The sequence below is a fragment of the Poecilia reticulata genome, linkage group LG15 (assembly GCF_000633615.1).
Source record: "Poecilia reticulata strain Guanapo linkage group LG15, Guppy_female_1.0+MT, whole genome shotgun sequence".
In the NCBI taxonomy this organism is placed as follows: domain Eukaryota; kingdom Metazoa; phylum Chordata; class Actinopteri; order Cyprinodontiformes; family Poeciliidae; genus Poecilia; species Poecilia reticulata.
Window position 1 is genome coordinate 10,582,424 of NC_024345.1, and position 12,911 is coordinate 10,595,334.

General features: G+C 43.6%; 2 protein-coding genes across 7 annotated transcripts in view; both read left to right on the forward strand.

Moving 5' to 3' along the window:
- The window catches only part of pcnx2 (pecanex 2), a 28,715-nt gene that overhangs the window by 12,143 nt on the left and 3,661 nt on the right, over positions 1-12,911 (forward strand). For 2 of the 3 annotated variants that reach the window (XM_008429194.2, XM_008429196.2), the window contains exons 16-35: positions 355-526; positions 651-761; positions 1,543-1,634; positions 2,365-2,474; positions 2,700-2,808; positions 3,155-3,247; positions 3,349-3,499; positions 4,045-4,186; positions 4,267-4,444; positions 5,331-5,439; positions 6,497-6,626; positions 7,272-7,330; positions 7,427-7,642; positions 8,506-8,759; positions 8,852-9,085; positions 9,174-9,277; positions 10,186-10,330; positions 10,414-10,644; positions 11,354-11,511; positions 12,194-12,310. In XM_008429194.2, the coding sequence (XP_008427416.2) occupies positions 355-526; positions 651-761; positions 1,543-1,634; positions 2,365-2,474; positions 2,700-2,808; positions 3,155-3,247; positions 3,349-3,499; positions 4,045-4,186; positions 4,267-4,444; positions 5,331-5,439; positions 6,497-6,626; positions 7,272-7,330; positions 7,427-7,642; positions 8,506-8,759; positions 8,852-9,085; positions 9,174-9,277; positions 10,186-10,330; positions 10,414-10,644; positions 11,354-11,511; positions 12,194-12,310 (2,915 nt within the window). The remainder of the gene's footprint in view (positions 1-354; positions 527-650; positions 762-1,542; positions 1,635-2,364; positions 2,475-2,699; positions 2,809-3,154; positions 3,248-3,348; positions 3,500-4,044; positions 4,187-4,266; positions 4,445-5,330; positions 5,440-6,496; positions 6,627-7,271; positions 7,331-7,426; positions 7,643-8,505; positions 8,760-8,851; positions 9,086-9,173; positions 9,278-10,185; positions 10,331-10,413; positions 10,645-11,353; positions 11,512-12,193; positions 12,311-12,911) is intronic. The other variant, XM_008429195.2, reaches the window with a different exon arrangement.
- LOC108166959 (uncharacterized abhydrolase domain-containing protein DDB_G0269086-like) overlaps positions 12,630-12,911 on the forward strand; it is a 1,514-nt gene continuing 1,232 nt past the window's right edge. Inside the window, exon 1 of one of the 4 annotated variants that reach the window (XM_017308987.1) lies at positions 12,630-12,911. In XM_017308987.1, coding sequence (XP_017164476.1) covers positions 12,794-12,911 — 118 coding nt within the window. In that variant the 5' untranslated portion in view covers positions 12,630-12,793. The other 3 variants (XM_017308986.1, XM_017308985.1, XM_017308988.1) reach the window with 3 other exon arrangements.

Genomic DNA, 12,911 nt, shown 5'->3' on the forward strand with positions numbered 1-12,911 from the left:
TATACCTGTGGCTATGTTTGTGGGGACTTTCCATTGACTTCCATTCATTTCTAAACCCTAAACCTTACCCTTATCCTAACCCTAACCATTACATACCTAACCCTAACCTATCATACCTAACCCTAACCCTAACATACCTAACCCTAACCCTATCATACCTAACCCTAACCAAAACTCAATTCACACCTTAGTCCTAAATCTAACCCCTAAGCCAAAAACAGCATGTCCCCTTGTGGGGGAACAGGATTCGGTCCCCACAAGGAGCAGTGGGTCCCCACAATGTAGCATGTGTCAGGAAAATGGTCCCCACAAGGTATTACAAACAAACACATGAATGTGTGTGTGTGTGTTCAGGGTCACAACCAGCTGGTGGCCTACAGTCGAGCAGCCTACTTCTGTATTTTCTGTGCTCTGATTTGGCTGCTGGAGCAGCTACTGAGGAGGAAGGACCTGCCGGTCTCCACTCTGTACGGAGTCACCATCATCTGCTACGATGTGCTGAGCTTCGTTAGGGACGTCCTAGTTGGTAAAAGGGCAGATCATAAAAATGCTGTAGTTTTGTTTGCTTCAAACTCATTTCCTGTTTTAAAAAAAGAAAGGCTTTTATTTCTGCTAATTACTAAGAAATGTTTGTTTTGCGCATGAACCAGGTTTTACCTACTGCTTCCCGTTCGCCTTCCTGGTGGGCCTTTTCCCTCAGATCAACACCTTTACCATTTACCTGCTGGAGCAGATTGACATGCACTTCTTTGGAGGAACGGGTCAGTACTGGCGATGAATGAACGTCTCAGAGTTGAGCTTAAAGGCGTTTTTCTCATCGTGTTTTGCCACATTCTGTTGTATGTTGACAATATTACGCCACAAATCCCGGCTGCATCAAATTAATCAAACCTCTGAGAGTGTGGGTTGGTCAGATTTATCCCGACAGTGACCTTGTGTCATTGTCAGATTATAATTCTCATGTCGGTAATCCCAGATTTATGCAGAAAAACCCCTTTGTATAACAATATATGAAGCTAGAGCAACTACTACTGAAACTTTGGCGATTCCTGCCACTTGGTGCTCACCGCCCAGCATGTTTTCTTTACACAATGCTAATATTTGTGGAGGGTGATGAATAATAACGTTGTTTATAGAGCACAGGTGAATACAATACTTTCTGCTCTAAGTACAAAAATATTTTTAAAAGCATCAAGAAGAAAAATAAGCCATAAACACGCACGCTTTGACAAGTATTAAGTCCACATTGTTTATGTGTTACCATAGAGACTAGCCTCAAATCTGGGTTTAATATGGGTCACCACCAAGTGTGCATGTGGGTTTGAAGTAGGCCAAAGACTATGTGGGTCAAAAAAGTAAATATGTTGTCCCTGTAACCCTGTAACCCAGCACTTATCTTTGTATAAGGAACAAAAATTTCAGAGAAAAAATTAAGATTAAATATTACCTGACAGGTGTCGACCTGCTAGTTTCCTCGGTTGTTGCTTCTAGTGACTGCTGTGTGCTTTTCACCACGTTCTCCATGTCATTTGTGTGCCTCAGCCGCCACAAGTCTCATCTCAGCGATCTACAGCATCCTCCGCAGTCTGGTCGCTTTGTCTCTGCTGTACGGTTTCTGCTTCGGAGCGCTCAAGGTAAGTCATTTACGTAAAATTGACCTTTTTTTGGAGATTTACGTCACGGTATAATGTTTGTTCCCTCATCAAAAACGTTCATGGAGTGTTGCTTTGATTCTTTCATGCATGTTTGAGAAATCCTTTAATCTCCCGTGGCAACCATTCCGGTTCTGGTTGGACTTAGAACCGCCTCAAGGTGAACCATCGCCACCATTCCCCGAGATGCACTTTCCAAGCTTCTGTGCGTTCTGTTCAACTCCTTCAGACTAGCCATCAGCAATTAGCAAACACTTAGTGGAACTGAGCTCATTATAGGAGTTACTTCTCAAAGAAACACTGGGCAGAGCTTCAGAAAGAGCAAGAGTATTTAAAGAAACAGAGCCCCAATTTCAAGGCTTTAAATTACAAAGTCATAAAATTCTTTTAAGTCATATAAAATATAGCATTTTTATAACAACTGAAGGTAACATAATCACTCGATTGAGCTGTAAGATGACATTATGTAACTGGAAAACATAATAAAACATAACATAATACCACCCCTTTAAGCAGAAAGCAAGCTCAGACCTGATTCAATCTGCATGTTTTCCTTAAATATTAATCTTAATCTGAGTTGGACGTCTTTAAGTAAATAGATGGGCGACATGTGGTCCACACCAGATTGCAACTAGAGGGAAAAAAAATCTTAGTTGTTGAAAAAAATATGGAATAAAGACAGGTGTGAGTGTGTATTTGTGTGTGTCCATAGGAGCCGTGGGACGAGCAACACACACCGGCCCTGTTCTCTGGTTTCTGTGGCCTTCTGGTTGTGTTTTCCTATCACCTCAGCCGGCAGAGCAGCGACCCCTCTGTGCTGCTGTGAGTTTGTGTGTGTGTGAGTGTGTTTAGCTGGTTTTAACTAGAAGCGTCACAATAAAGTAGGTTGAATACATGTGCAGTCAAATTTAACTCCTATATCATCTACACGATCATATTATTTTCCTATTTTGTGCTACTTTGTAAATACGCCAAAGTCTTTGGTTGTAATGTGACTAAAGGGGACCGAGTTATAAGGGAGTGAGCGCTCTTGTTTTTATTTTCCAGATCGCTCATCAAGTCCAAATTAATGCCCGCACTTGTGGAGAGTGAAGAAGAGGAGGAGGAAGATGCAGACATCAAAGACCCGCTGCCCGAGAAACTGCAGAGCTCCATGGTAACCACGGAGCGACACGCGCGGTGGTTTGGGTTTATCACCCGGCCACTGGACCCACTGACACACTAATCAGTACCGCCTCACAGTAGCCGCAATCAGACAACCGGTACACATAATCCCAGAGCGTAAAGCAGCGTTTGCAGTTGATAAGCGCACGTGATTACCGGGTAATCTGCGACACGGACCTCTCCAAACAACATTTATAGAGTTAGCAGGGATTGGGAAGCACTTAAATGGGAAGCTATAATTACAAACAGACAGAAATAACCCCACCGTATGAGCGTGAAATATTCTAGAGGATTATGGGTAATTGGAGCCTCCTTTTTTTAAATTTTTACATCCGCAGAAGGAGATTCTGTTATCGGATTTGGTGGTTTGCTCCGTCGCCTACATCCTAACCTTCGCCATCACGGCGAGCACTGTGTTCCTCTCTCTGAAGGTCAGCTTCCCACTTGTTTTTGTGCTGTAATATTTTATTATTCTGTAATATTTTTTTTTACCTTTCCTGACGAGGTTTGCTCTCCTCCAACTCACTCGCAGCCCTTCGTGACCATCGTGCTGTACGCTCTGGCGGGGACGGTGGGGTTCGTGACCCACTACCTGATTCCTCAGCTGCGGAAGCATCACCCTTGGTTGTGGATCTCTCATCCGGTTCTGAAGACCAAAGAGTACTACCAGTTTGAGCCCAGAGGTCTGTGTCGTTTCGGGCTTTGAATTAATTTACTTGAACTGTTTTCATTTCCAGGGTGGAATGATGATTCACTTTTCGGTTTATTTAAATTGAAAGGTGTTTTTTATGCACAATTTCGATGTCGATGTGGGTTTTCTATTCACACAGGGTGAGAATCATTCATAGAAGTTGAAGTTTTTTTACTTTTACAACCAGTAATTTTACTGTATTTGGTTAAAAGTCTCTTAGGAAATTGGAGAATGACCTTTTTCTGATGAAAAACAAAAAACAATCCAAAGTCCAGCGCTTTAAAACATTTTCACAAGATTTTAATAAAAAAAAAAATCAATAAAGTTGTTTGTTGTGTCATCATTACACAGTGAAAAAAAATAAACACTTCAAGTCAAAAATAGCACTTAAAACACCTGATTGGAAGTGAGCTGTATAAACACGACCGCAAAACATTTAGCGTACAAGACGTCCCGGTTTTTGCATATTTTTGCAAATATTTCTCATCCTCGGAGGCTCTGAGCTCCTGCGAAACTGTCTCCCTGCTTCTGTTTCAGAGGACGCCGTGCTCATGTGGTTCGAGCGCCTGTACGTGGGGCTGCTGTGCTTCGAGAAGTACCTGGTCTACCCCGCTATCGTGCTGAGCGCCCTCACCAACGACGGCTTCGCCCTCAGCCACCGCAAGAAGCTGGGAATCCAGTGAGCGGCCGAAAACAAACTCGCTCGACCCCCGTCGGTTCGCTTGCCTGACCTCTCTCATCTGTCGCTGCTTTTTGCAGCTGCGACGTCCTCCTGACGACGGTCGCTGGGCTGAAACTCCTGCGCTCCTCCTTCTGCGACCCCAGCTTCCAGTTCCTCACGCTTCTCTTCACGCTCGTGTTTTTCCACTTCGACTGTCCGCACGCCTCTGAGAGCTTCCTGCTGGACTTCTTCGTCATGTCGATTGTCTTCCACAAGGTAATCGGCCACGCCTGGAAGGGCGACCTTCGACCTCCCACTTTGTTTAAAACGTTCACATACAGAAACATTTGGCTTGTGCAAAGCCTTTATAACAACGGGTGTCAAACTCGAGGTCCAGGGGCCGAATCTGGCCTGCCACAGCTTTTTAAGTGGCTCTCTAGACTCCAAACTACATCAGAAAGTCCTTCCAGTTTTTCCACAAATCTGCAAAATTCACACAAAACCAATGAATCTCTGCATTTTTTTTTCTGACTTAATGCAGATTTTCTCAGAATTGGTCAAATTATAGTCCGTAACTGATATGGCGAGTAATAAAAAGTCACATTTAACCTCATACGTTAGTGTAAAAGTTACTTGCAAACAAATTGGCACCACAAAATCTGTAATTCTGAATCGTCTAGGAACAACTATTTATTGATGTTTTAACAGATTTAACTGGTTTCGTCAATATTTTCTGGCACAATTAAGAACATTCAGATTTTCAGACAAGGCTTAAAATGAAAGTGAGTTTGACAGCGCTGCTTCATAACGTCTCGTCGCAGGGCTGTAACTTTCCTCCTTACGCCAGGATTTACTGTCGACCTTTAAAAAAAACCCCCGTCTCTGGTGAGTTTACGCTGGAGGTCAGACTGCTCATCGCGCTCAGCCCCCAAATCCAGTTCGCTGATATCCCTGTAGCTCAGGAGAATCTTATCCAACATCGCAGCAGAGGATCATTCCTGCCGATACAGTGGAAAACCCTGCTGGGAAACTAGGCAGAAACTTATCACGTAGCTTAACAGGTTTTAGATTCATTTTGGGTTTTGTATAAGGAGTGAAATTTTACTTAACGTCAAACTGACTGTGTGTTTCTGTTTTTTTTTGTTTTTTTTTTCCTGTCCAGATGCGCGAGTTGCTGCTAAAGCTCCACTTCATCCTGGTTTACATCGCTCCCTGGCAGATCGCCTGGGGAAGCGCCTTCCATGCCTTCGCTCAGCCTTTTGCCGTGCCTCGTATCCTTCCCCAAACACTGCGCCGTAACAGCTTTCTGTTTTCCCTTTTGTTTAGTCACATTTAAATGTTCCAGTCAGATCGTCAAATAAATTGTGACAGGAAACTGAGATGTTTCGATCTGTGACTTTCACCTCGGCGCACTCTCGTGGAAGTCGCTTGCTTTTTGTCGAATCACAAATTTTGAGACCTGGAGAGCTTTTTTTTTCTCTCTCTAGATTCTTGTGTGGCCTCCTGAAAGAGGCCACACAAGAATCTGGAGTATTTGCCACTTTTAGAGAAGCTCTCCACTGTTTCATGTTTTCTTCTTTTTGTGGATATCGTCTCTCACTGCGGTTCACCGGAACGTCAAAGCTCCAGAAACTCTTTCCAGGTTAATCGTCTGTTTTGAGTTTCTGTAGGTTGTGTTGCTTTTTGAGCTCAGCTGGCCAACTTCATGTTGTTGACAGGTTTCAATTTAACAATTTTCTGATTTTACAATAGAAGAAACGGAATGAAAATATCCTTCATCGTCCCGCGATGGGGAAATTTCTGTGCAACAGCAGCAAAGCGGCGCTTAAAGCAAGTACATTCACACACTGATATATGTGCAGTAAATAAATTTACCATAAATACTCTAGTTATAAACATAGCATAATCCAGTCTAAAGGAACTGAGTTGGTTAATTACAAAACGTTCAAAATGTGTGTATTTGAGCTCTTCAAATACACACTAGTTACAATGAGTGACAATAAAACGTGGGCAACAACAGACGTGCAGATAAAAGCATAAATGTTATTCAGAATGAGCAAATAAAGCTGAACAATCAGGAGTGGGTTATGAAATTGCAACCAAAAATGTGCTTTATTGCAATTAATTGGTGCCTTAACTATGGAGGGAGTCACGTATCTGAAAACTGAATTCACTTTATATATTTGCCGATCTGAAACATTTTCATTTGACAAAACAACAAGAACGAAACTAGTCTTTAAGGAAGCAAATACTTTTCTTTTCGCTGTACATCCCAGTTCCCACACGTCGCTTCCACCTTTTTACTTCCCTTCACTTCCTTCCATCCAGACTCAGCCATGTTGCTGCTGCAGACTCTGCTCACCACCATCTTCTACACGCCGCTGGCGCCCTTCCTCGGCAGCGCCATCTTCATCACGTCTTACCCGCGGCCCGTCAGGTTCTGGGAGCGAAACTACAAGTGAGGCCTGTTACTGAACCGAGAGGCGTTTTGTCGGCACAGCCTCAAGATGTCAGAATAAAGCTGTCCTATGAAGCCTGCCAGCTTATTTATTTATACGCCTTTCCTGATTTATTCATGTAATGTTTACGCATTCATGAACAGAACTGGTTTATCTAATAGGAAAGTTGCTAACAGGAAAAATAAAATAAAAAAATACCTTCTGAGTTCCTTCTAAAGCTGAGCAAACCACCGACACGCAGCAAATCTTTCTCTGTCTCCTCTCACTTATTTATGAGCATTTCCACGAGAGGCATCTAAAAATACTCTGACGGCTTTGTTGTACAGCCTCTCTGTTTAGAGGCTGTTTAGAGGCAGAATGAAATCCTGGACGCTGGCAAATCGCTGGCAGCCTGAGCTCAGCTGGGGTCTGATGAGAAAGTTGTCAGTTTGAGTCCTGATACGCGGCAATCGTTTAGGTTTCCACGTGAAATTATTGCACAATTGAAAAGGGAAGGAGAAAGTTTTTTTTTTCTTGAGGTTTTTGTAAATAGAAGTCTGCAAAGCCATCTTGAACAGATTGACCATTTTTGCACAATATTTTTGTGGCGAGGTCCGAGTGACAAACATGGCTAACGATCCTGTTCCATTTCCTGTTCCTGTCAGCACAAAGCGCATCGACAACTCCAACAGCAGGCTGGTGTCCCAGGTGGACAAGGAGACAGGTTTGGTCGCCGTAGTTCTTCACTTCTCCGTTCCCCCCCTCCTTCCGTTAAATCCTGTCAGAACATGTGACGTTTTCTCTCTGCTGCCCCCTTCAGGTTGCGACGACAACAACCTGAACTCGATTTTTTACGAGTACCTGACTCGCTCGCTGCAGCACTCGCTGTGCGGGGATCTCATGCTGGGCCGGTGGGGCAACTACAGCGCCGGAGACTGCTTCATCCTGGCCTCTGACTACCTCAACGCCCTCGTCCACCTCATCGAGATCGGCAACGGCCTCGTCACCTTCCAGCTCAGGGGGCTGGAGTTCAGAGGTACAGCTGGACCTCTTCACGCAGCTCCTCCAGACTAGCGGCAGCAGCAATTGGCGAACAATCTGCCGGAGCTGCCCGTCTCCACCAGTGGACTGTTATTTAGTCCATTCTTCTTTGCAAAACAAAGTTGTGCTGTTTTATTTAAGAATATCAGAGTATTTTGAAAAACATGGATATCATTGTTTCTTTTACACTTTACGATCATGCACTATTTAGTGCAGGTCTGTCAAATACATTCCACATAAAATACTCTTAAAGGGGCGGTGTTATGTATTTCCCAGGCACGTAGTCCCATATCACAGCACAATAAAGTAACTATATTGCCTCCAGTTGCTATAAAAGTGCTTTAGAGTGTAATCACACATAACGGATAATACATTTGACTTTGTAATTTGGTAACTTAAAATTGGGACTCTGTCTCTTTAAGAAGCTCCTGCTCTTTAAAACACTCCCCATTCGTCATACAACTATGCTTCTCTGTGACATTTACAGAGGAGTTGGACTGAAAAATTGCTAGTTATATAGAAAATAAAGACATTTTCCCTTAGTATAAGTTATGAAATGAGACAAATTTCTTGTTCCACTGGCAGATTGAGTACTTTTTTCATCAAAATTAAGGTATTATTAACTTAAAACAAGCTCCTGTGTTGTGATGTAAAGTTGCTTGTAAATTAGTTTTGTCTTTTTTTTTAAGTGCACTAAGGTTTTGTGCATAAGAAACTAGACCAAACATACTTGGTGAGATTTAGTATCTGCAGTGAAGACTCAGCCAGTCGGAGAACTTCTAGTTGAATTGGACTTCATTGAATTTGAAAGGGTGCATAATCTGCCCGTGTGTGTGCGTGTGTGTGTGGTCGTCTCAGGCACCTACTGCCAGCAGAGGGAGGTGGAGGCCATCACCGAAGGCGTGGAGGAGGACGACGGCTGCTGCTGCTGCGAGCCGGGCCACCTGCCTCACACGCTGTCGTGCAACGCCGCCTTCAACCTGCGCTGGCTGGCCTGGGAGGTGACGGCCACCAAGTACCTGCTGGAGGGATACAGCATCAGCGAGAACAACGCCGCCACCATGCTGCAGGTGTACGACCTCCGAAAGCTGCTCATCACCTACTACCTGAAAGTACGTTTTTGCTCTCCGGCCCGAAAGCCCCGGACGAGGGGCGCGTTCAAGTGGTTCGACTGCTCCATCTCCCCCTCCGTCTCCGCCCGCAGAGCATCATCTACTACCTGGTCCACTCGCCCAAGCTGGGCGCTTGGCTGAAGGACGCCAGCATCCAGGAGGCGCTGCAGTCCTACACCAAGTGGCACCACATCGAGCGGGACCCGCAGGTGTTCAGCGTGAAGATCGACGAGGACTACGTCCACTGCCTGCAGGGGGTGACGCGCGCCAGCTTCTGCAACGTCTACCTGGAGTGGATCCAGCACTGCGCTAGCAAGATGGAGACGGTACAGACCGACCCGCGCGCCAAGGGGGTGAACGTCTTTCTCGCGAAAGATTCGCTGTTTTGTTTATGTTTGTAATCTGATGTTTTAGCCTGTGGACAGCGACGAAGACTCCCCTCTGGTGACGCTGTGCTACGCCCTGTCTGTCCTGGGAAGGAGGTCACTTGGCACGGCGTCGCACAACATGTCCAACAGGTAAAAGATGACGACGCACGTGTATGGATAAACTACTACGTTTCATAGATGTGTTGGTGAAAATTGGCAGGATTCTGTGTGGCAAAATGAAAAAGAACAACAGAAACTTTCCTAAAACTTCTTTGTTTTGGGACGAAAAGGTCTAGGAAGCATATATTTAACCTATTGGAACAAGAATAACTTTAAAAAGACATTTTACAGTAAGGTCAGTTGAACACTAGTGTTTTCTGGTTAAATATAAAAGTGTTCACAGTAACTACTCATTTCTCAGCCTCTGAAACAAAAGTGATTTGACAGAAATGACCTTTGCTGTGAATTAATGAAATATAGAAACTAAACTGATCAGACAAGAGTTTTCACATCACAACTTGGAGTTTTAACAAACAGGATAAAGGTATTCCGAGCTGTAGCCAGTTTTGGCATCTGGATCAGAATATATCCAGATGCCACAAGAAGAAATAAAAAAAAAACTCTGGCCACCAGGGTGTATCTCAAAGAAACTTGGTAGTTTTCACAAAACATACCCAAAATCCAATTTGGTAAAAAAAGTGTTGACTCGTCAAAAGTTGATGCAAATATTTAGAAATTTAAGTCTGCAGTTCTGGTCTGGAAAATGTTTAGGAAGCTTCATTTGATTTATCATGAATTCCTTTAGTTCAACCTTAAACAATTGGAGCTTTGTACCGAGTTCTTTCCTGCAGCCGCAATGAAAGACCAGAAGAGGGCGCCAACAGCTAAATCCTAAAAAAACTGAAACAGATTTTTGTTGTCTAGGAGCTTTTTTCTTCGTCTAGTTTTTTATCAAAGGCTGCCTCACATTTTATTGCCTCATTTCAAGCTCTAACGTGGCTGCTTTAATTATTTGAGGAACAAACAACAACTTCTTCTTCTTCTCTTCCTTCATAAAGCCTGGAGTCCTTTCTGTACGGCTTCAACACCCTGTTTAAAGGCGACTTCCGCATTGCCACCAAAGACGAGTGGGTTTTCACCGACCTGGACCTGCTGCAGAAGGTGGTGGCACCTGCCGTCAGAATGAGCCTCAAGTTGCATCAGGTAAAGCCGACTCCAGCAGAAGAATCTACTGTGGGTGATTTGAGTCCCCGGTGGTTCACCGCTCCCTGTGAACTGTCCTGCAGGACCACTTCACGTGCCTGGAGGAGACGGAGGAGGCGTCCATCCTGTACGAAGCCATCACGAACTACCGCAGCGGCCTGGTGATCTGCCACGAGAGCGACCCCGCCTGGCGTAAGGCGGTGCTGTCCAGCCGCGACACACTGCTCACCCTGAGGCACATGATCGACGACGGCACAGACGAGTACAAGATCATCATGCTGTACAAGCGCCACCTCAGCTTCAAGGTCATCAAGGTAGCGGAGACGAGCACCCTGAACGCACCGTCGCCACCGTGAGACACGGTGGTGGCAGGATTATGCTGTGATGGAAGCTGTCTGATGGAACCAGACAGGGAAAGAAACCCGACTAGAGGCTGTGAAGGACTTAATGCTGGAGTGGAGATTCGCCTAATATCAAAATGGCCTAGTTAAAGTTCAGATCTAAAGCCACTAGAGAGAATGTTGCAAGACTCGCACATTGATTTTCACAGATCCTGTGAATTAGATCTGCCAAACTTTGAGCTATGATTTAAAACATGACTAGAATAATCTGGTTATTTCATATTGATTATATCTAGAAAATATATATTTTCAACCATTGAAAATTTAAAAAAAAACAACTAAGATATCTAAAAAAATTATTTAATTTACATAAGGTTATTGATATGTTTTTCACTCATTCTATTTGTATCACTTGTGTCTCATGAAAATCCATTCAAATACATGGAAATTCGCGGCTAGCTAAATAAAAACTGAAAAATGAGAGCAGTATACTATATTTACCAACTTGACCAAAATGAAAGATTTATTTTCTTACTGTATTACTTCTGTTAGTTTAACATAATAATTCACTAAAATGCCTTAATAATATAAATTCTGCTCGACTGTCAGGCCAGCGTCACATTTTGACTAACCTTGTCGGAACGAGCAAGATGCTGAACATTCATCGGATCTCTCGCTGCAGATCAATAAGGAGTGTGTGCGCGGTTTATGGGCGGGCCAGCAGCAGGAGTTGGTGTTTCTGCGGAACCGCAACCCGGAGCGCGGCAGCATCCAGAACTCAAAACAAGCGCTGAGGAACATGGTCAACTCGTCCTGCGACCAGCCGCTGGGATACCCCATGTAGGGTGATAGTACCAAGTGTTTTAAGTCTAGTTTCTAGTGCAAATTCAAAGACAAAACTGACTTAAAAGTAACTTTTCAGCAACATGTAGGAGCTTGTTTTAAATGAATAATTGCTCTAATATCAATAAGAAAGTTTCACTGGCAGATATTTTCACTTATAAGAAGCTATTTGTAATTTGGTAGATAATTACACTGTCGACATTGCATTATTTGGTAAATATTGACACATCAAATGCAAAGTTACATTAAAACCTGCATTAAAAGTCCACAAAAATATCAGCTTTGCATTAAAAGTGTAATTATTTACCGAATGACACTTCATGATAAACATTCATGAAGACTCCTTCATGTTATATAACAGTGTCATGTCAGTCTTATGCACATGCCTTCAAATAAAGTGTTACGTTTTTCCTATGTTAAAAGTGAAATAATCTGCCAGTGGAACTCCTACTTTTTCATTAATATTAAGGAATTAAGCTTCTGTTTCCTGTTAAGAAGTTACTTGTATGCTAGTTTGGTCTTGTTTCATGTGTACATTTGCAGCAGAAATATTTTAAATATACTTGGAAAGATTGTGTGTTACCAAGTTCGGAAGCTGACTCGTCACGTTGCTAAATTCAGATTTTGTCCCATCCAGACATAGTATAAAAGAAAGACACTTTTCTTAATTTTTTTTCAGGTACGTGTCACCGCTGACAACATCGTTTGCAGGAACACATCGCACACTCCGCAGCATCGGAGGAGGGGCTCTCAGTTTGGACGCCATTCGTTCCTGGCTCTGCTCTAAATGGTTGCGGTCAGTTTCCATCCCTCACTCCACCAACCGACTAAAAGCTCCTCGGTCAAATTCACTCCTTTTCTGTCCTCCTCAGTTTGCAGAGATGTAAGCAGAGATCAGACTTTCTTTAGTTTGGTCACAAGTTCATTTCCTGAGGTTCTCGAGTGAGACCCTGCGCATAAAAGGCTCGTTTGAAATTATTTTGGCCCGCGCGCATGAAGACGTTCAAGGTCCTTCCAGAGACCACATGACTTCCATGTGGACTTGAACTCAGGGACCTTCCGCAAGTATCACTTCAGGGACACAGCTCCAGTTCTGCAAACGCTTCATAAAACTGAAAGAAACTGATGGAGATAATGCAATGCATTAATTTAATTTTGTTGTAACGATTAGTTCTTGGATGTGGTTTCTTGTTGTAAGTGTTGTAGTCTCTAAGTTCAGCAACTGCTGACATTTACATTTTTTGGTGGATGCTAAAAATATGTTCTAAATACCTGAGAAATGTTGGAGCTACTGCAGAAACCGATGGTGGAGAAGCAGAAACCGATCGTGGTGAAACAGAAACTGATGATGGAGAAGCAGAAACCGATGATGGAGAAGCAGAAACGGATGGTGGAGA